Raw genomic sequence first — 21409 nt, forward strand, 5'->3', positions numbered from 1 at the left:
GTCTGAATAATCCGATGTGAATAATCAATCCTCATCTCAAAAAATAAGGAATATAATTCAAAAGTACTTACAATTTGATCTTCCACAAAATGTAACCCAGCACACAAAGAAGCAAAATAATGAGTATCACAATGATTATTATCAGAGTGGACGACCGTTCTACAATATGGAAAAAAATATATAAACAATATAAAAAACTAAAAAATAATAAAAAACATAGAAATTTTTTTTAATAAAATTGTTACTAAATATGTAACGTTGCCCAACACATAACCTCAGTCGCAAAGCAGACAAGAATAGGAAAGAACTTGACGTCACCCACATAACGTGCTCTCTCATCTACATCTCTAACGTGATTTCGAACGTAATCCACGTCTCTAATGTGATCGTCTTCTCTAATGTGTTCTTTCTCCGTTTTATAGTCTTTTTCTTGACTGGTGATGTTATTTCGCATACGTGCGTCCATGCTCTATTACAAATATTGCATTATTTACTGCTTCTATGTAATTTTCTCTATAAATAAGAGGTCAGTGCAAAAGATTTTGCAAAAGAAGAAAAAAATGGTTTTGTCAGTTTGTAGCAGCAGAGCCATTATAAACCATTATAATTTATTTAATGCATATTGTTATTACGTAAACATATCACGATTAATTTATAACTTTTTCTTTCAGATTATTAAAGCGTTATTTATATTTTCCTGCAATATTCTCCCGTGTGTTGACCGAAAAACGACCTTCTTTAGTCAACAGAAAGGGAGTCATCTTCCATCATGATAATGCTCCTCTTCACACAGCACTACTACCCACATATCTCCTAGCGATGATTACAAAAAATAAATATATCGTATTGCCTAAAAAATGTTACTAAAAATTGCATTGGTCACGGCTTCAAATGTTTTACTTACTTTTTTTGCACATTGAATCTTTATATTCATAGTCATCTTTACAGTTGCATTTTTGTGAAGAACAAACCATATTTTCACCGCTGCATCCATCATTAGAAAAGCACGGCTCCTTATATTTAACCTCTGCAAAATAAGAAATCACAATTGTAATTGGTAAAAAATAATTTATCTCCATCTAGTGAAGAAATGATAATTGTCTGTTTCTATGTCCACTAAAACTTTAAAAAAATACACAAAAACAAAGTTGGTATTTTTAATTGTAGTCTATACTGCAGTATAGAGAACCTACTGTTTATTTTATAAATTTTTTTTTATATATAATGGCTTGAATTAAAATTTAAAATGCAAAAGTCAAGTATCATGGTCCAGTTATACTCTAAACAGAAACATTCTCTTCAAACATGCCTCTGTCTTATCATAGAAGCTACTGTTGATTTTATTTGCTGGGCCTTTCTCCTTGTGTGGTGATAACGCTTCTAAAATGCACTTGTGATGTTAGGTTGTATAAAAGTGTTTATTTGGGTGAAATTTGGACTTCCTTTTTTAATCAGATTTTTTTGATTATCGATTTTCAATACTTATGCATACCGATACAAAACCTATGTAAGAACACTCCCAGACACATCAAGTACATACATAGACAAAGTGATTTTTATATACTAGTAGAGTACACAGAATGATACCTAAATACATATGTACACATATGTATAATACCGTCATCCATGGTCCTGGATATGACCTTAAACTATATCCAGTGGTGAGGCCCCAGCTTGCAGGCTTTGGGGAGTGTTGAGCCACCCTTTAATTGCCATTGCTCCCAGGTCTACTCTGACCCAGAGTGGTAGTAACTGATTGGGCCCCAACCATGGGTTAAATAGAAACCGACTTGAAAACAAAAAATAAATTCTATTAAAAAATGTTTTCTTCAAAATCTTTGGATTCGGCATTAAATAACCTGAAAAGGGTTGATATGCCGTAGAACAAAAGCAACCAACCAACCGTCATCCATGAATTTCTTTTTCCTTGTCTAAGTTTCAGCAGTATGGCTGAACGCAGTAGTCCATTCAAGCCACCCTTAAAGTTACTTAGGAGAACAATTTTTAGAGGAGACTTACTCAAAAAACAGGTAAACTTGTCTAAGTAATGGCCGTCTATGCACGTGCATTTCTTATTTATGCAATGACTTAACACTTGACACATGCTGTTGAATTGGCAATCTGATGTGGGTCTCCGTTCTGGTAAAAAATAAAAAAATAAAATAAAAAAAATAAATAAAAATAAAAGTTAAATATACATTTTTAAATTGTCATTAAAAAAAATAAATAAAAATAAAAATTTGCAAACTTCAGTGAATAAAATACAATAGAAATTTGAAAATTAAAAAAAAAAAATTTGAATTAAATTTTAGTAAATAGATATGTTTATCAAAATTAATTTTTACATTGGTCTGATCTTTTCAAGCATTAAATTTTAAATTCTAAATATTAAGTGCTTCTTAGGCAGTGGATTTCCTATTATTATTATTTGACACATGCGTACGACCGGCGCTTCACACTGTTATTGGACATTTAAACTTCATTCAGCCTCAATTTCAAATCTCTTAGGACGTGCCAGGTGTTACCCCCTCCACCATGACGCGAAAGAAGAACTGTCTATATTTCCTGACAAAGAATATTAAAAATATTAAATAGTAAATTTGAAAAATTAAAAAAAATAAAATTTAATTTAATTTTAATGAAAAGATATTTTTATTAAAATTAATTTTTGCACTTATCTTTGGTCTTTTCAAAATTTAAATTCTAAATATTAAATGCTTCTTAGTGGATTATGTTTCTGAATTTTTGGGATCAGGATCGATACTTCGAATTATATAGTGATCTGTGTTGTGGATAAAATACTTGATAAAATTCACTTTTAAAGTTACACTCTTCTGGAGGTTGAAGGTTGAATGTTCAGTGCAGGTGACACACCCAAAATACAACTGCAAATTGCTTTGGACTTCTGCCTGAATTTGATTTTAGTAAATAGATATGTTTGACAAAGCAGGGGCATGCTACTCTTGTGGATTTTTAAAGTTTTTATGGAAATCACTCTAAACAAGGCATGAAGCCATTTAATGTAAGGAGCTAAAAAAATAGTACTTCAAGGTCAAAATCTTCCAACGATGAGTGTTAGATGGAATCAATTCTGACTTAGAAAACAGCAATTCTCTCTTTGTCAGAAACCTTGCTCCTGGAAAGTGAGGAGTAAAGATAAAAAAAAGGGAAGCAAGACTAACGCTGCTGCCAAAAGTAAACCCAAGATCCATTTTCCATTCAGCGTTCTGTGCAGATTCCCAAGTTCGATAAAAAGATTCCCGAGTTCAACAAAATACACTTGAGGAAGGTCGGAGGTTACATCGGCTGAAACGTTCTGGTCAATGTAATCTACAAACTTCTTCAGGTATGTCTTTACTCTTTCTGTAAAACGTGGGAATCTATACAAAATTTCAAATGGAATCTGCAAGAATCCATGGCACAATGGATAAAAGTGCTAAGTGATGGATCTAAATGACAGTCTTCTGAAAATCGAAGATTCAATCCTCAGTGCAGACGATACTAAACATACAATCAGGAATTACTTAAGACTATTATTCAGTTATGTTTAATGGAATGAGAGCAAGTTACCCCCATGGATTAAATAAAAGGTTCTGTTTGAAATTCCAGACAGATTCCCGAGTTCAACAGAAAGAAAAAAGGAGGTTGGTGGTTGCATCAACTAAAACATTGTGAGATTAACACCCAAGATTAGAATATTAGTCTGACTAATCCAATAATCCAATCTTTATTTCAAAAATTCTGAAACACAATGCGTGTTTTAAAAAAAAAAAACTTTTAAAAATTCCAAATTAAAAAAACTTGCTTAGATGGCAGGAACCGTTTTTGTAATAAGTCTCGTGAGCGCAAGAGCAATTCCTCTTTTCACATTCTACGTATTTCCCAAGGCATTCCTTCGTATCTGTGCAGGAGTGAAATAGTCCATGTTCTGAAAAGATAAAAAATAACTGATAGAATTCAAAGATCTGTAGATCAAACTTTGGAAAAATATAATTCTACTTTTTAGCTGATCTGTTTCTTTTTTTTTTTTTTACAAGGCCCGAAGGCTACTCGAGGATAACGATTAATGAATATAAATTGGTAGTGAAATAATTGTTAATGGTGTAAGTTAGGTACAATTTGATTATTAAAGGGACATTTCAACAAGAACTTGTTTATGTTAGACTTGAAGACTACCATACTGTAGTTGGCCGGGAAGCGAGTAAATGGAACAGTGTTGCATGAGAGGGCAGTTCTAGACAAGAAGTTGTGTTTGTGGAATCTGCGTTTAGATTTAGGCATAGATAGAAAGTGGGGAAACAATTGATAGTTGTTGTAGCTAGTCGAGTGATTTTTTGTAAAATTTTGGCATGGACAGACCATAGATTGGAACTCAGATGAACACTTGCCATGAAAATGGCGATAGACGCGTAATGTCTCTTTTGTAGGAAAGAGATTGCATAGACAAGAAACGGGCATCACCTACTAGGTTTCAAAGCTGGTTTTGAACTGGATAGGGTGTGCCAAGAAACTCCTGCTCAGTTTTGGCAACAGTACTCCATTTTAGGATGTGTTTGGCTCTTATACAAAGAGATATAGATAGAGAATTGCATCGGCAGCGAGATACTTACTAGAGCGATAGAATGATCTAACCATTTTTTTTCAGTGATCTTGGCAACTGATTTGATATACGTGTTTAATTTCAGATCAGGGTTGAAGGTCAGTCCCAAAAGCTTTCAAGACATCATACTTCCTCAAAGACGAGAACAATTCATTTCAATTGGGGCCTAGGTAAATCCTCCTATTTTTCAAACTCAAAAAGTTGAAGAGCTACACAGATGGAAGTGGTACAATAAAATTATTTTTCTACATAGTCACCACCATTCTCAATGCACTTTTTTCAGAAATTCAATGACGCAGCTTCACTTTCGATGCTCGTCCATGACAAGGATTGCTTTCTTAGAATCTCACACCGGCAATATCTGCAACAGAGAGCTGAAACTTTCAGGTCATGAATGCCTAAGTTCACTTATCATAACAATGAAATTTGCAACCTCCTCCAATCCATTCGGACGGAATAAAAAATAGGAGCCATTACGTTTGAAACGCCCCTTATAATATGGCCTAACATCCACAGGAAACATGAATTGGAATGGATACATAGGAGATATATAGTTTCCATTCTGCTAGATCTACAGCAGATGTGCTGACGGTTATATCTCATAGGATTAGTGAATCTCTGACAAAGGCTTCCTCTCTAGGGCAATTACTTTTGACATATCAAAAGCCTTCGATAAACTATGGCATAAGGGTCTACTTCACAAGATTTCCAGTTACGGTATAACTGGAAATGTTTTCTCGATCATTAAATCATTTCTCTCTGATAGGCTCATAAGAGTAGTGGTTGATAGGCAGAAATCAGAGGCCCTCAGTATTAATGCTGGAGTCTCTCAGGGGTCCATCCTGGGCCCAACTCTCTTCCTGATCTACATCAATGATCTTCCAAAACACATACTTAAATCATTTGTTGACATCTATGCTGATGACACGACCATCTATGGCAACACATAAAAGGCCGTAAATGACAAAGATCTCTCTGATTCTCTCTCTTCTGATCCTGAGCATGTGATACAGTGGGGGAAGAGGTGGCTGGTTACTTTTAATGCATCTAAAACCAAGCTCCTATCTTTGCATCATCAACACTCTTATCCATATCTGGCATCAATTGAAATGGATGGCTCTCAACTAGGGGAAGCTCCATGTTTTGATAAGCTTCTAGGCTTGACCTTCACTCCTGACCTGAAATGGAACAATTACATCAAGTCCATTGCCAAGGTCGCTGGAAAAATGGTGGAATCCTTCTATCGCTCCAGAAGATATCTCACTGCTGATGCAATTCTCTACTTATATAAAAGCCAAGTATGTCCAAGGATGGAATACTGTTGCCACATCTAGGCAGGAGCTGCTAAAAACACTATCCTGCCTTAACAGAGTACAAAATAGGCTTCGTGGCCTAGTGAGGGGATACCCTTTTCTCTTCCCTGCAACCTCTCTCCCACAGGAGAGATGTTGCGAGCCTGTCTTTGTTTTATCATTACTACCATGGCAAGTGCTCATCTGAGCTCCAATCCCTGGTCCCCCCCTTGCCGATCTTTCACGAAAAACACCCGTCTAGCTGAAACCACTTTCAAAAATTTTCCCCACTCTTTATCTGTGCCAAAACCAAAACGTAGATTCCATGAACAAAGCTTCTTTCTTAGAAGTGCACGCCTGTGGAACTCTGTTCCATCCGTCTGTTTCCCACCTGACTACAACTTGGATGTTTTCAAGTCCAACACAAACAAATTCCTGATGAACCGCCCCCTTAAGTAGACATTTTATCAAAATCTCAACATTAACGTACTGTACACACACACAATAGCCCTTATCCTCGAGTGGCTTCCGGGCCTTGATAAGTGGTGACCACCTTGTAAAAAAAGAAGAAAAAAAAGAAAGAAAGTCAGGAAGAACTGTGAACATTGTAAGAACACTAAAGTTACATTATAATACGATGCTTATACAAGGATATACTTAACATATAGCAAAACTATTCATTTAAAAAAATTGTAATTACTTACTTTTATGGCAGGAACCATTCAGATCAAAATAATTGTCTTTGCAATTACATTTATTCTTTTCGCATTGCATGTTCTTACCAAAACATTCTCTTGCATCAGTGCAGGATTCAAACAGTTTATGTTCTGAAAGACAAATAAACATTCGTAATTAATTGAACTTGAAGAATTTTTTAATCTCTTGCTGTGACAAAAATTGATTTTTATATTAATACCTAATAGTGTTAGGGCGATTAATCTGAATCGGAATTAGGAATTGAAAAAAATTGTTCCTATTTTCTGATGCCAAAAACGATTCTCCTGATTGCTTTTATTCGTTTTCTTTTTTTTGTTTTTGTTTAGATCTTAATTCTCCATGGCTTGTATTAATGACTAATGGGACACAACCGGCCTCGCCCATTCGTAAAATATGCTTAAATATATTTTAATTCATGCAGATTTCGTATTTATTATAACAGACACAATCCTCTCTCGAATATTATATTGTACCTAATATAATACTGATTTCAAAAGATTTTAATGTAACACTCGTGCAGACTATAAAAACCCAAACGCATTTTTGTGTGTTTTTCTCGATTTTTGATGAGACGTTTTGTTCCTTAGAATCGTGTATCGAATCCATGGAAAAAGATGCAGTATCAACTCTGAAGATCATCACCAAAATAGCCATGCCCTAATTATCTTCAACACAAAAGAAGCAACCTGGAATGGTTCCTAACCACATCCAGAACAAAAGAAAATAGAAGACACGATCAACCCAAGAAAAACCATGACTTAAGGTAGATGACAACTCTCGTTTACATGTCTTTTTTTAGTTTTTATAATTCATATAAATTATTATAAATACATTTATGTTTATATTGTCTGTTACTTGAAAAAATATCTAGACAACATGGTTAACCCCTCCCTTTAGAAACAATAAAACCAACTGATCTAGCACATAATTGTTTGGATAGTATGGCATCGGAGAATATCTCGAGGATCATTGCTTTTCTGTATACCTGTGATACTCTCTCGACGTACCCCAAAGTAAATGAAAAATAGGAAATCAGTTTATCAGCAGAAAAATAGTATAGAAAATTGTTCACCAAGATACACAAAGGCAGCTAAAATAGAATTGTTTTAAAGGTGAGGCAGTAACAGGGACAAAAGATCAGACAATAGACATATTTAGAGTTAGTTTACAGACTGTATGACAGTTTATAGACAGTATTGAGCTTGCGATGGTTCAGGACAGTTTTGCAATTCAAAACAGTGGACAGTTGAATGCAAATTGTGACTAAGAGGAGATCGAGATGTGCTGACGGCAACTGACGAACACAGCCTCAGCAGAAAACATAGATGTGGACCTTAGCACTTAGAGAATGTTTTCCTACGATGGTGTTACACACGCATGCAGGACCCAACCAATATATAGAGAATATGTTGGAGTTTTTGTTTCCTTCGAGTTTGTGTTTTGAGTTGTTTGTTTTTGAAAACTTGTGAACCTGTGTGCGCTTCCTCGGCAACTGCCAATGTGAGAGATGACGAGACGTGCAAAAGGGAAGATGAAAGACAAGACCACAGCACGCAACATTAGGGAGGGCGATTATTGTCTAGTGAATAGGAGAATGCACGGTTGCACATACTACATAGGTACAATGTAGGTTCAATCAGAAAATGTTCTACTCTTGAACCAACTGAAATGATCATACTGTCTAAACAACTGATTCACCAAACATTAAAGATTTTAGAGATTTCATTCAGTTTATTCTGTAGACCTTGTTAGAGCAATTGTGAACAACCATATTTCATTAAGAACAGATACCGACCCAGGTTTCATACCATGGTAGCATCTGTTACATTGAACAGTGTGCTAATTGGACTACCAATTTATCAACATAACATCAAAAGTTTAACATCCCTACAAATTAGCATCATCTGCATATTTCTTATCGCTCATTCAAACTAACACTGTGGCCATAAGCAACATTCTTTTTTAAATTATCACAAAAATATGGACGGCTTTCAAATTATCCCCACGAGTTCCATTTGCCATTATGCTAGTCAAAGACTCATCAAGCAATCGACACAACATCACCAACATAACACAGCATAACACAACACCAACACAACATAATATAGTATAACATAACAAAAACAATAACATAATAGCAAGACTAAAATAACATAACAAAAATACTACGACCATCACAATAGCAAAAACAACAGAGCATGATACAGTACTTTCCTACAACAAAAACCATGTCAAGCTCGCTGACTGCAGCTTTTACATCTCATACCACTTTGACGTAGTCATTTTCTCTGCATGATAATAAGAAGAAAATGCCAGATTATTACTACCATTGCTTTCATCAAAATCTTTAAAAAACACACAAAAAAAAAAATCACCGATATCTATGAGCAAAATCTCATAAAACATATAATCCTTGACCCGTAAAAGAGCCAGATACATCCTAAAATTGAATACTCTTGCCATATCTGGGTGAGATCAGCTCAGAGCCTCCTATCCTGCCTTGACAAATTTCAGAACCAGCTTCGAAACCTAGTAGGCGATGTCCTTTTTTCTTCCCTGCAACCTCTTTCTCACAGAAGAGACATTGCGGGCCTATCTCTGCTCTATCGTTATTCTCATAATACGTGCTCGTCTGAGCTTCAATCTATGATACCCCCCCCCCGGTCAAACCTTCACAAAAACTACTCGTCTAGCTACAAATATCAGCATTTCCTCCAATCTCTATCTGTGCCTAAATCTAAATGCAAATTTCTATGAACAAAGCTTATTTCCTTGAACTGCCCGCCTGTGGAACTATCGCACTGGCCTGCTTTCCAGCTGACTACAATATGGTCGTCTTCAAGCCCAATCTAAGCAAGTTCTTGTTGAGCCCCCTTCTCCCTAAATAATCTATTTCTATCCTATTTCCACCACTAACTATTAATACGCTGTTGTCCCGTGAATACTGTACACTTATTAATCTTTATCCTCGAGTGGCTTTCGGGCCTTAATCCTAAGTGGTGATTATTATGTAAAAACAAAAAGAAGCAAACACCCAAATTATATGCAGAACACCGAAGCTACATTATAGTAACATGTTTAGATAAGGATAGACATGACATGAAGCATAAAACTAAAACTTTCAATTAAAAACAATTGTTTTCACTTACTTTCAAAGCAGGAGTTATTCTGACGATAATATTTGTCTTCGCAAATACAACTACCCTGTTCGCATTGCGTGTTCTCACCAAGACATTGTTTTGTCTTGTTGCAGGGTTCAGATAGTTTATGTTCTGAAAAACAAATAAACATTCGTGATCATTTAATATTTTTATTTGTTGTTGCGGCAACAATTTTACATTTTTATATTAATACCTATGTAATCATAGAAACCCAAACGCAACAAAATAGATGTGGACACACCATAATTCTGCCAAGTGAAAGGCCCTCTCAGAAAGCAGCACACGCATAGCGAAAGATTTGTACAGACTACTACATATCATTAGCATCGCTATCATCAGCATCACCATCATCAGAAAGGAAAAAGAAGAAGGACATGATAGTAACACAAGGAATGAATCTATTAAAAACAGAAAATAACAGTAAGATCCGTGAACAGAATCTTTCAAAATATACGTTTAAATTATCCCCAGAACACGAGAGCTACATTAAAATATGATGCTTACATGAGGATATAGTTAGCAAAATAGTAACTTAAAGGAAAAATGTTTAGACTTTGCACTGAATATCGGATCTGGTGTATCAGAAATGACTCCTGGTTAGAAATAAAACTTCCTTGACAGAGACATGCACCTGGCCGGAAGAAATAAAAAGTTGTTGATTGGCACATTCATCATCATCATTTTAATAATAATAATAATAATAATAATAATAAGAAGAAGAAGAAGAAGAAGAAGAAGACACGACAGTAACACAACAAATAAATCTATTAAAAAACGGACAGATCTGAGAACAATACCTCTCCAAACATAAATCCAAATTATTCTCAAAGTACCACAGCTACATTATAATATGATGCTTACATAAAAATATGCTTAGCATAAAGTTATGCTAAAACATTCCATTAAAAATATTATTATCACTTACTTTCATGGCAGTAACCATTCAGATCATAATAGTTGTCTTTGCAGTTACATTCATTCATTTTGCATTGCGAGTTCTCAATAACGCATTGTCTTGCATCAGTGCAATATTCAAATAGTATTCGTTCTGAAAGACAAATAAACATCCATAATCAATTGACCCTTAAGTTCATTCAATAAAATTATTGATCTTTATGGTAATACATTTGTATGTAATATAAACTTTATAACAATATCTTTGCATGTAATATAACATTTATGTTGGTACTTGTGCATTTAACGAACCAGACGTAACTCAGCATTTGCTCGGCTTTGTCCGACGCATAACGTCAACAGCCGGATAAAACTGTTGGTTCGTTAAATGCACAAGTACCCATTTTTGTTGGTTATTTTTTACGTAAATAGTTGAAACAAAAATAAATAAACGTTTCATTAAAAAAAAATTACGATTATTTGTTTACAAAAAATGTTTTATATGTATTTATTTTGCAAACAAAACAATTTCAAACAATAATACTAATAAAAAAATAAGGTGCAAGTCTATAAATGGGCCACAAGTAATCTTTTTTACTATAAAAATCTGAAAAAAATCTTTATAATGTACGTACTTGTTACTGCATGAAAATGTCATATTCCAAAAATCACGTAAATCGATCAAGTAGTTTTTTTTTAATTTAAGAAAATCAAATATTATCGGACGATTCATCGAAGAAAAAGCCAGCACCATCTTGTTTGAGAGATAACGCAACTAACGACCCCTGGCGAAAATATGGGTCAACAAGGGCAGTACATGCAGACCATCGAATATTTTATCAATAAAGTACTTTTTATTATTTTTATTTTTTTTTTTTTAAGAAAATCAATTTTTACGATTTCTAGGGATAATAAATAAATAAAGAGAATATGTCTTTGGGTTTGTATTACTGTACACATAGATTTGAAAAAGTTGTCAAAAACAAATAAATGTTATCAAAGGCAAGATAAGTTACTTTTCTACTTAACTGAATAATTTTTTAGTGTTTTTATTCAATGTAACATGTTTATTCAGTTCGAAACACATACAGTATTTACCAATGTATTGGAAAATTTAAAATTGCGCCGGCTTCTCTGTTGAACATGGTATGTTTGGGAAAATTAATTCAAAATAAAAAATATACAAAATACTGTTAAAAACCCACCGAATATATGTCAGCCTATGTCACGGTAACATATTGAGCGACTTTCTAACTGTATTTTGTCCAGTTTTTTTTATTTATAACCCCTTTTCCCAAACTTACCGTGTGAAAGAGAGAGTCGGGCGCCATTTTGAATTTTCCAATACATCGGTAAACACGGTATGCTTTTCGAACTGAATAAACATGTTACATTAAATAAAAATGCTAGAAAATTATCCAGTTAGGAGAAAAGTAACTTATCTTGCCTTTGATAACATTTGTTTATTATATATTTGTTTTTTGACAACTTTTTCGAATCTATGTGTACAGTAATACAAACCCAAAAAGAGTTTTCGACATTAAAAAAAAAAAAAAAATAGTCGATGGTCTGCCTTCCGTATTATCTTTATTAAAAGACACATTCTCTTATCCCTAAAAATCGTAAAATTTGTTTTTTCTTAAAAAAAAAAACAAAAAAACAGAAGTACTTCGCTTATTAAAGTCTAATGTTTTCCACATTCTCTTCATTAAAAGAAGTCAATTTATTTATTTATTATCCCTAAAAATAGTAAAATTTGATTTTCTTAAAAAAAAAAAAGTACTTGATTCATAAAATATTCGATGGTCTGCATGTATTGCCCTTGTTGACCCATATTTCCACCAGGGGTCGTTAGTTGCGTTATCTCTCAAACAAGATGGTGCTTGGCTTTTTCTTCAGTGAATCGTCTGATAATATTTGATTTTCTTAAATAAAAAAAAAAAAACTACTTGATCGATTTACGTGATTTTTGGAATATGACATTTTCATGCAGTAACAAGTACGTACATTATAAAGATTTTTTTCAGATTTTTATAGTAAAAAAGATTACTTGTGGCCCATTTATAGACTTGCACCAAAAATACATGAATGAACGGTAGGTTTTAGCTTTTTACTTATTTATTTTTGGATGTTTCTACATTTTACAATTTCATTTTACAGTTATTTTGTTGTAGCGTTGTTTTTATTTTATCGGCAACGCTCGGTTTTATCCGGCTGTTGACGTCATGCGCCGGACAAAGCCGAGCAAATGCTGAGTTACGTCTGGTTTGTTAAATGCACAAGTACAAATGATATTTGTAGGATCATTTTTTTGTAACAAATAATAGTAATTATTTTTTTTTAATGAAACTTTTTTTTTTCAACTATTTACGTAAAATGACCAACAAAAATGATATTTGTAGGGTCAATTTTTTTTAACAAATAATAGTGAGTAATTGTTTTTGGCTTTGTATTACTGTACACATAGATTCGAAAAAGTTGTCAAAAAACAAATATATAACAAATAAATGTTATCAAAGGCAAGGTAAGTTACTTTTCTACCTAACTGGATATATTTTTCGTGTTTTTATTCAATGTAACATGTTTATTCAGCTCGAAAAGCATACAGTGTTTACCGATGTATTGGAAAATTCAAAATGGCGACCGACACTCTCTTTAACACGGTAAGTTCAGGAAAAGATGTTATAAATAATAAACTAGACAAAATACCGTTAGAAATTCGCTCATTATATGTTACCGTGACATAAGTTGACATATATTCGGTGTTTTTTTAATAGTATTTTGTCTAGTTTATTATTTATTACACCTTTTCCCAAACTTACCATATTAAAGAGAGTGTTAGGCGCCATTTTGAATTTTCTAATACATCGGTAAACACTGTATGTTTTTCGAGCTGAATAAACATGTTACATTGAATAAAAACACAAAAAAATATATCCAGTTAGGTAGAAAAGTAATTTATCTTGTCTTTGATAACATTTATTTGTTATATATTTGTTTTTTGACAACTTTTTCGAATCTATGTGTACAGTAATACAAACCCAAGGAACAAAACTTTTTTTTTTTACGGGATCTACAAAATTAAGGCTGTGGTGCTCCACTCCCATTTGTCTATTTTAATAAAAAAAGAAAACCATCTAAACAAATGTTCATATTACTTACTTTCATAGCAAGAACCATTCCAGTAATAATATTTGTCTTTGCATGTGCAGTTATTCTCTTTGCACTGCACATTGTCACCAAGGCATTCTGCAGTCTCGTTGCAAAAATCAAATATATCCTTTTCTGAAATTGTAAAAATAGGAATTTCAATCTTTTGTATTTGGTACTCAATATAAGAGTTAATTTTTGGAAAAATTTTGGTCATTTTTAAAAAAAAAATTTAATAACATTTTTACAGATCATTAATATTGAGTCTAATATTGAGTATAAAGAGTCTAATATTGAGTATAAAGATAAAGAAAAATAATTTTTAGATTTCCAACACATTTCTCTTTAATATTCTGTGTGTGTCTAAATATAAACATTCTCAAGATTGGCCTATAAAGTTGTAAGATTAACAAATAAATCTATGTAGAATATTAACGGTAAAGGGAGATAACTATGATTTCCTAAAATTATCTCCCTTGCCAAGAGACTTTTTGAAGCATGATTAATCAGCTCTTAAAAGGAGAGATGTGGACGGGATTATTTACTCCTGCATCCTGCATAGACCAGTTGACGCACAACAAATATAAATTCAAAATGGACGATGCTACCAAAATTAGGTTCCCCTGCATAGATGAGGTGATGACTAGGGCTATGACAAGAGAATATTCTTTTCATTATTTTGACTCTTGAGTATATATCAGTTAATATCTTATATGCTTTTAAATAGAGTGACGTGATTCTTAATTGATTAACTGTGTCTGTGTCGGATATATACTCAAGAGTCCAAACAACGAAAAGGATATTCTCTTGTCATAGCTCTAATGATGACTAATAATTAGAGAAATTCAAAATGGATAATGTTACCGATATTGGCTTAGAGACAGATGATTAATCCCTCATCATTCATAATAATTTCTTCAGTTGTAAAATTGTTAGATAAATTATTGTGCATTGTTGATCGCCATAGAATCGTTTTCATCCATTTATTTCTTCATATTTGTGTCTTATCACTTACAAGCACCTTCACAACAAAAGAACATTATAAAGAACAGCACTAAGTTTCTAATTCCTATAATATTAATTTCAATCAATATATACTTATACTAGCAAATTAATAGGAATATAGATATTATGAAAATAGCATGACATTTAGAAACATTTGGTTGTTGAGATATTGCATTCCTTAAAACCCGTATGCATCTCAAAATTTTAAAAAACTACATCTGATATCTGATGATGTATATTTGTTACGTTATTCTAGATTTTCATGTGATGACAACAAAATTCAAAGCAGATTTGCCAGAACTGATTTTAATCTTTTTATTTTCCAGATTTCCGTGAAACTTTTCTCTATTCTTTTCCTCTGAAGAAATATTTATAACCACAGCCAATCACAACAATGCCTCTGTTCAATATCGAAAGACAAAGGATACCCCTTACAGGGGCAGCTGCACATGTAATTGTATGGCAAGGGTTGCGGAATCTCCAAGCCCACCTCTTCTGAATCAGCACTGCTGGAGTCCAGGACAACTGGAAAAAATGCCGAGATAAGTGGAGAGCACATACAGCACCTGGAAGTTCCAAATGGTCACCCATCTGTTACTAGCCAGGCTCATCGTTGCTTAACGTTGGTGATCTGATTGGAACTGGTGTGTCAAACGTGATTATGCTGATCAGCCTTTAGTTAACTGAGTGCTGTCTATTTCATCAAATATGAGCTAGAGTTCATAAGATGCATGGTGAGGCGGTGGGATATACATACTATGGAAATTACATCCAATTTAAATTATTAAAAAATAATCTGTTAGAAAGGCTTTAAAAAAAAATGTCTTTTTATTTTGACATTTCAGCACTATCAGAATTAAAAGACAGTTTCAGCCCTTGAGTTGGACTATGTTGAAAAAGAAAATCATCAAAGATTCTTTATCTTTCTTTATTTATACTTAAATCATTTCATATACCCCCTTCCCCATATTTCTAGACGCTCCTTTCCCATTCGTCTATTTTAAAAGAAAAAGAAAACCATCTAAACAAATGTTCATATCACTTACTTTCATAGCAAGAACCATTCTGGTAATAATATTTGTCTTTGCATGTGCAGTTATTCTCTTTGCACTGCACATTGTCACCAAGGCATTCTGCAGTCTCATTGCAAAAATCAAACATATCATGTTCTGAAATTGTAAAAATAGGAATTTTAATCTTTTGTATTTGATAGTCAATAGAAGAGTTAATTTTTTGAAAAATTTTGGTTATTTTCTTTTTAATAGCATTTTTACAGATTGATAATATTGAGCATTTTAAAAATGGAGAAAAATCATTTTTCTGTTTAATATTAGCGTGACTTGAATATTTTGTAAGTAAAATATATATAAACTTTACCAAATTTTTTTTTGGCCTATAAAGTTGCTAGATAGACAAAGGTAAATAACTATTTGTATCCTACAATTATCTCCCTTGCCTAGAAACATTATGAAGCATGATTTATCTGTCCTTGGTGAGAGAGATAGAAGCAGGATTAGCTACTCCTGCATAGATCAAATGATGTATATTAAATAGAAATTCAAAATGGATGATGCTACCAAAATTGGCTTCTTTTTTTTTCTTTCTACATGTTAATCACCACTTATCAAGGCCCGGAGACCACTCGAGGATAAAAGTTAATGGGTATTCATTAGTCATTGTGATTATAGTGTAGTAAACATAAGTAGGGGAAATTTTGTAAATTGGATTACTTAGGGGGACGGTTCATCAAGAGCTTGTTTATGTTGGACTTGAAGACAATCAGATTGTAGTCAGCTGGAAAGCAGGCAAACGGAAGAGAGTTCCACAGGCGTGCAGTTCTAAGAAAGAAGATTTAGTGACAGACAATCCCTTCTCATACATAATTCCTTTAGCTGTAAAATTGTTAAATACATTGTTCATATTGTTGATCTCTATAGAATCGTTTTCATCCATTTATTTCTTCATATTTGTGTCACACCACTTTTCGCAACAAAAAGGAAATGATTTGAAAGAATGGCATATTTTAAATGCAAATATATTACGAAAATAGCAGAGCCCCCATGACATTTGGAAATATTTTTTTACTTATTGGTTGTTGAGACTTTTAAAACCTGTATGCTTCCCAGAAATTCTCTAAAACTAAATTTGATATCTGCCCTTCACACACATGCATACATGCATAACAAGACTCATATACTGTTTTCCCCTTACAATTTTATATTCCCCTCACTCATACATGCTGCACAAATAATTTCAAATCTTATTTTTTAACAAAAACAAATTAATTTTATAATGATTCATATTTTTTTTCTTGCATGAAATCTTTAATCTTATTCTTGTGTTTAACATGAAATGCGCTTATTTTAGAAAAATTTTTTTTTTTTACAAAAAAATTACCACTTATCAAGGTTCAGAGGCCACTCAAGGATAAGAGTTAATGAGTGTATGGTAGTCAATAGGACAACATCGTAGTAATCGTTAGTAGTGGAAATTTGGTAAATTCGATGACTTAAGAGGAACGGCTCATGAAGAACTTGTTTATGTTGGACTTGAAGACAATCATATTGTAGTCAGCTGGAAAGCAGGCAAATGGAACAGAGTTCCACAGGTGTGCAGTTATAAGAAAGAAGCTTTGTTCATGGAATTCACATTTAAATTTAGGCACAGATAAAGAGTGGGAGAAATTATTGATAGTGGTTTCAACTAGACGCATGTTTTTTTGTGAAAGTTTGGCAAGGGAGAACCATGGAGCTCAGACGAGCACTTGTCACTTATATGTGAATATTCACAATCCGGGTCATATTTTAAAGTTTTACACTCTCGCACACTCTTCATTGTTTTTTTTTTTTTTTAAACTCCTAACATCTGAAAATATTTTTATGGAAATCGCTCCAAACAAGGCATGAAGCCACTTAATGTAAGGAGCACAAGGCAAGAAACCACTTAATGTAAAGAGGTAAAAAAAAAAAAACTACTTCTAGGTCAAAAACTTGCCAACGATAAGTGTTAGTTGGATAGATCCTGACCCAGAAAACAGCAATTCTTCCCCTTTTGTCAGAAATATTGCTCCTTGAATATAAGAACTAAAGAACAAAATAGAAGAAACGAGTGCTACATGGCTTCCACTTTCTACTCTCTTTAAAGATTGGTCCTATTAAGTGATAGTTTTATTATAAGCTCGAATGATGCAATGACACTCCCTACATTTGTTCGTCTCGTGTCTCAAGATTAGGCCGTCTGAAGATCAACGTTATTTGGATTATTGTTCTGTTTGTTTTTTATTTTTTATGGCATATCAACCCTTTTTTGGTTATTTAAATCCGAATCTAGTAATTTTGGAAAGAAGTTTTTATGCTTTAAGTTTTTTATATTCTCAAATACTTATTCACAGTGTTTGGTCGTTTTTGTTTTTGACTTTGCAGATCATGATTGAGTTTTGCAAAGGGAAAGGAAAATAACAATAACGTCAATGTTTGGTGCATTTCAAGTCAGGAAGCCGGTATCTTCAGACAGCCTAATCTGGTGGCACTCATCAGGGACTCATTAGTAAAAGAAAAAATATGTAATCATTGTTGCAACAAAAATAGTCTCAAACTGAAAATTTTCATTATTGCCATTGGGCGTGAACTGAATAAGAGTAAGAGAGAGAGAGAGAGAGAGAGAGAGAGAGAGAGAGAGAGAGAGAGAGAAATATATATATACAGAGAGAGAGAGAAATATATATATACAGAGGGAGAGAGAAATATATATATACAGAGGGAGAGAGAGAGAGAGACAAATATATATATATATATATATACAGAGAGAGAAAGATAGATAGATAGATAGATATAGAGCAAGAGAGAGAGAGAGAGAGGTATAGATAGATAGATAGATAGATAGATAGATAGATAGATATAGGGAGATAGAGAGATAGATAGATAGATAGATAGATAGATAGAGATTAAGAGAGAGAAAGATAGCTAGAGAGAGAGAGAGAGAGAGAGGTAGAGATAGATAGATAGATAGATATAGGGAGATAGAGAGATAGATAGATAGAGATTAAGAGAGAGAAAGATAGCTAGAGAGAGAGAGAGGTAGAGATAGATAGATAGATAGATATAGGGAGATAGAGAGATAGATAGATAGAGATTAAGAGAGAGAAAGATAGATAGATAGATATAGGGAGATAGAGAGATAGATAGATAGAGATTAAGAGAGAGAAAGATAGCTAGAGAGAGAGAGAGAGGTAGAGATAGATAGATAGATAGATAGATATAGGGAGATAGAGAGATAGATAGATAGAGATTAAGAGAGAGAAAGATAGATAGATAGATAGAGATAGAGAGATAGATAGATAGAGATTAAGAGAGAGAAAGATAGCTAGAGAGAGAGAGAGAGAGGTAGAGATAGATAGATAGATAGATAGATAGATAGATAGATATAGGGAGATAGAGAGATAGATAGATAGAGATTAAGAGAGAGAAAGATAGATAGATAGATATAGGGAGATAGAGAGATAGATAGATAGAGATTAAGAGAGAGAAAGATAGCTAGAGAGAGAGAGAGAGAGAGAGGTAGAGATAGATAGATAGATAGATATAGGGAGATAGAGAGATAGATAGATAGAGATTAAGAGAGAGAAAGATAGATAGATAGATATAGGGAGATAGAGAGATAGATAGATAGATAGATAGAGATTAAGAGAGAGAAAGATAGCTAGAGAGAGAGAGAGAGAGAGAGAGAGAGGGAGAGAGAAAGAAATACTTACGAGGAAGGCAAATGGTGAGATCAGGATACAATCCAGGAGTACAGTCACAGATTCCATTTATGCAAGAGCTATTCGATGAAAGACAATCATCTGCTGATGTACAGTTTTCAGCTAAACAGCAAAAAAAAGGAAACGAAAAATAGATTTAAAATAAAGAAACCGAAATTAAAATTCTACAAAAAGTCATCTATTTTTAATTGATTTAATACAAACGTCAAGTTGCATAAACGCTCACTGTCGTCCATCTATCCTGTTCAAGTTAGTTCTTTTATATTTTTGATCCTACGCCAGTAAGTATCGATTAAGTTAACTAGTGTAGAGGGTCACATTAGTACATGTTACGAAAACCCAGATCTGTCAAAAACAGATAGTTCTCATGGTTGAACAGAAGATGGCTGACGAGTTAGGGTCAACAGGTTAAACGCACTAGAAAAGCAGATGTTGAATGATATTACGATAAGAGATCACATTTTTGAGTAACAGAAAAGGGGTCCGTATTATTTGGACTCATCTTGAGTGTTATAACAGTAGTACAACGAATGTAGATAATACACATAATCAATTCTCTTCTCAAAAATTCAGAAAAGAAAAGGTGTTCAGCCAATCATTGGAAGTTAAGTGAACGGGACATGCAAATAATGTAGAAACTGAATCTAGGCTGAATGTTACCGTGAGACTCTGTCTGTATGTCACCCAATCTTAGGGATAATTTGTAAGCTATGAAGTAAATAATAATTAAGATTCTCTCTCCAAAATAAAACCTTGAAAACCCAGCAAAGTTGCTTATGCCATTCATGAATGAAAAGTCTATTTTGCCTCAGTTAAACAAACAATCATGGCCACACATGGAGAGACAACGTGAAAAAGATGATGCAGAGACAAAAAAAAAAAAGAAAAAACAAAAACATGCACAAATAGACATTTATTTTACCTGATTGATTTATCGCTCACGAGCGAGAACAAACACGTGTGATTTAATTTCATGTTTAACGAAAATGTTACAAGGATATGAAAGATACTCATTGATTGGTCGGTGTTCCTTTGGTCTGAAAGGATTGCAGAGAAGTATGTACAAGGAGAAAAAGCAGCTACCAAGGTATGCATACAATTTGTGAACTTCAATGGTTCTGTAACGATTGCAACAACTTGGTTTTCTGTATGTACTAGTCTGGGTGCCCGGCGTTGCCTGGGTGTTTGGAGGTGTGTGTTGAGCAAAATAAAAAAAAAATGTGGTAATAAGCCTCAAACCTGTACCGTGAAGGAGAAAAAGATTGTGAAAAAAAAAAGTGACATCTTTGCTCTTGCGCCCCTTGCCAAACCAAAAGGGATGAAGGTTTAAATTAAGGCTAGTCGATCGAAAAGAGGGGATGACTTTCGAAAATATGTGCAAAAAAAGCGACCCCTCCTTGTAGAAAACTGCCCAGTTGAGGGTGAAGGAATTAATGTTTTTAACCAATTTTTCGATATTTGCCGTCCGAAATGTCAAGCTTCAAAAGGCTACCAATCTTGTGAAAATCTGTCGCTTCTGTTGAAAGTTTTAGACATACATACATACATACATATATACATACATTTAAACAGACAAGTGAGATTTATATTATAGATGATGTATGGTTGAAACACAACAATTGGCATAGCTGGTTGAACTGACAAAACCACAGAAGGTAATACCTGGGAGCATTATATCATGATAACAGGTTCAAGGTTGAAACAACACTGTCAGAATTTCATTTAATTTTTCTTTATCCAATACTTATTCCTTTGGTCCTTTGGTTATTTTTTAAAATCCTAAATCGCTCCAGACAAGGCATGAAACCACTTGATGTAAGGAACTAAACAC

General features: G+C 33.5%; 1 protein-coding gene across 1 annotated transcript; it reads right to left on the bottom strand.

Annotated features, from left to right (window-relative positions):
- Positions 1–8: 8 nt before the first annotated feature.
- On the bottom strand, positions 9–19705 carry LOC145276297 (uncharacterized). Its single transcript, XM_080127708.1, has 10 exons — positions 19570–19705; positions 15866–15988; positions 13827–13949; positions 10696–10818; positions 9759–9881; positions 6597–6719; positions 3806–3928; positions 2020–2139; positions 905–1027; positions 9–159 (listed from the first exon to the last, which is right to left on the bottom strand). The coding sequence occupies exons 2-10, from the start codon at positions 15978–15980 to the stop codon at positions 68–70; spliced, it is 1065 nt and encodes a 354-aa protein (XP_079983834.1). The 5' UTR covers positions 15981–15988; positions 19570–19705; the 3' UTR covers positions 9–67.
- Between the last annotated feature and the right edge of the window lie 1704 nt (positions 19706–21409).

This window comes from Euprymna scolopes, unplaced genomic scaffold (assembly GCF_053919585.1).
Source record: "Euprymna scolopes isolate OS-2025 unplaced genomic scaffold, ASM5391958v1 sca803, whole genome shotgun sequence".
In the NCBI taxonomy this organism is placed as follows: Eukaryota; Metazoa; Mollusca; class Cephalopoda; order Sepiida; family Sepiolidae; genus Euprymna; species Euprymna scolopes.

What these genes read in the sequence shown, in the direction of transcription:
- LOC145276297 (XM_080127708.1), bottom strand. Translation starts at nt 15,980, where the DNA reads ATGTTTGATTTTTGCAATGAGACTGCAGAATGCCTTGGTGACAATGTG. An exon ending in GAATGGTTCTTGCTATGAAA is followed by an intron (nt 10,819 to 13,826) that starts GTAAGTAATATG and finishes TTTGTCTTTCAG; the next exon opens with AACGAATACTATTTGAATAT. An exon ending in GAATGGTTACTGCCATGAAA is followed by an intron (nt 9,882 to 10,695) that starts GTAAGTGATAAT and finishes TTTGTTTTTCAG; the next exon opens with AACATAAACTATCTGAACCC.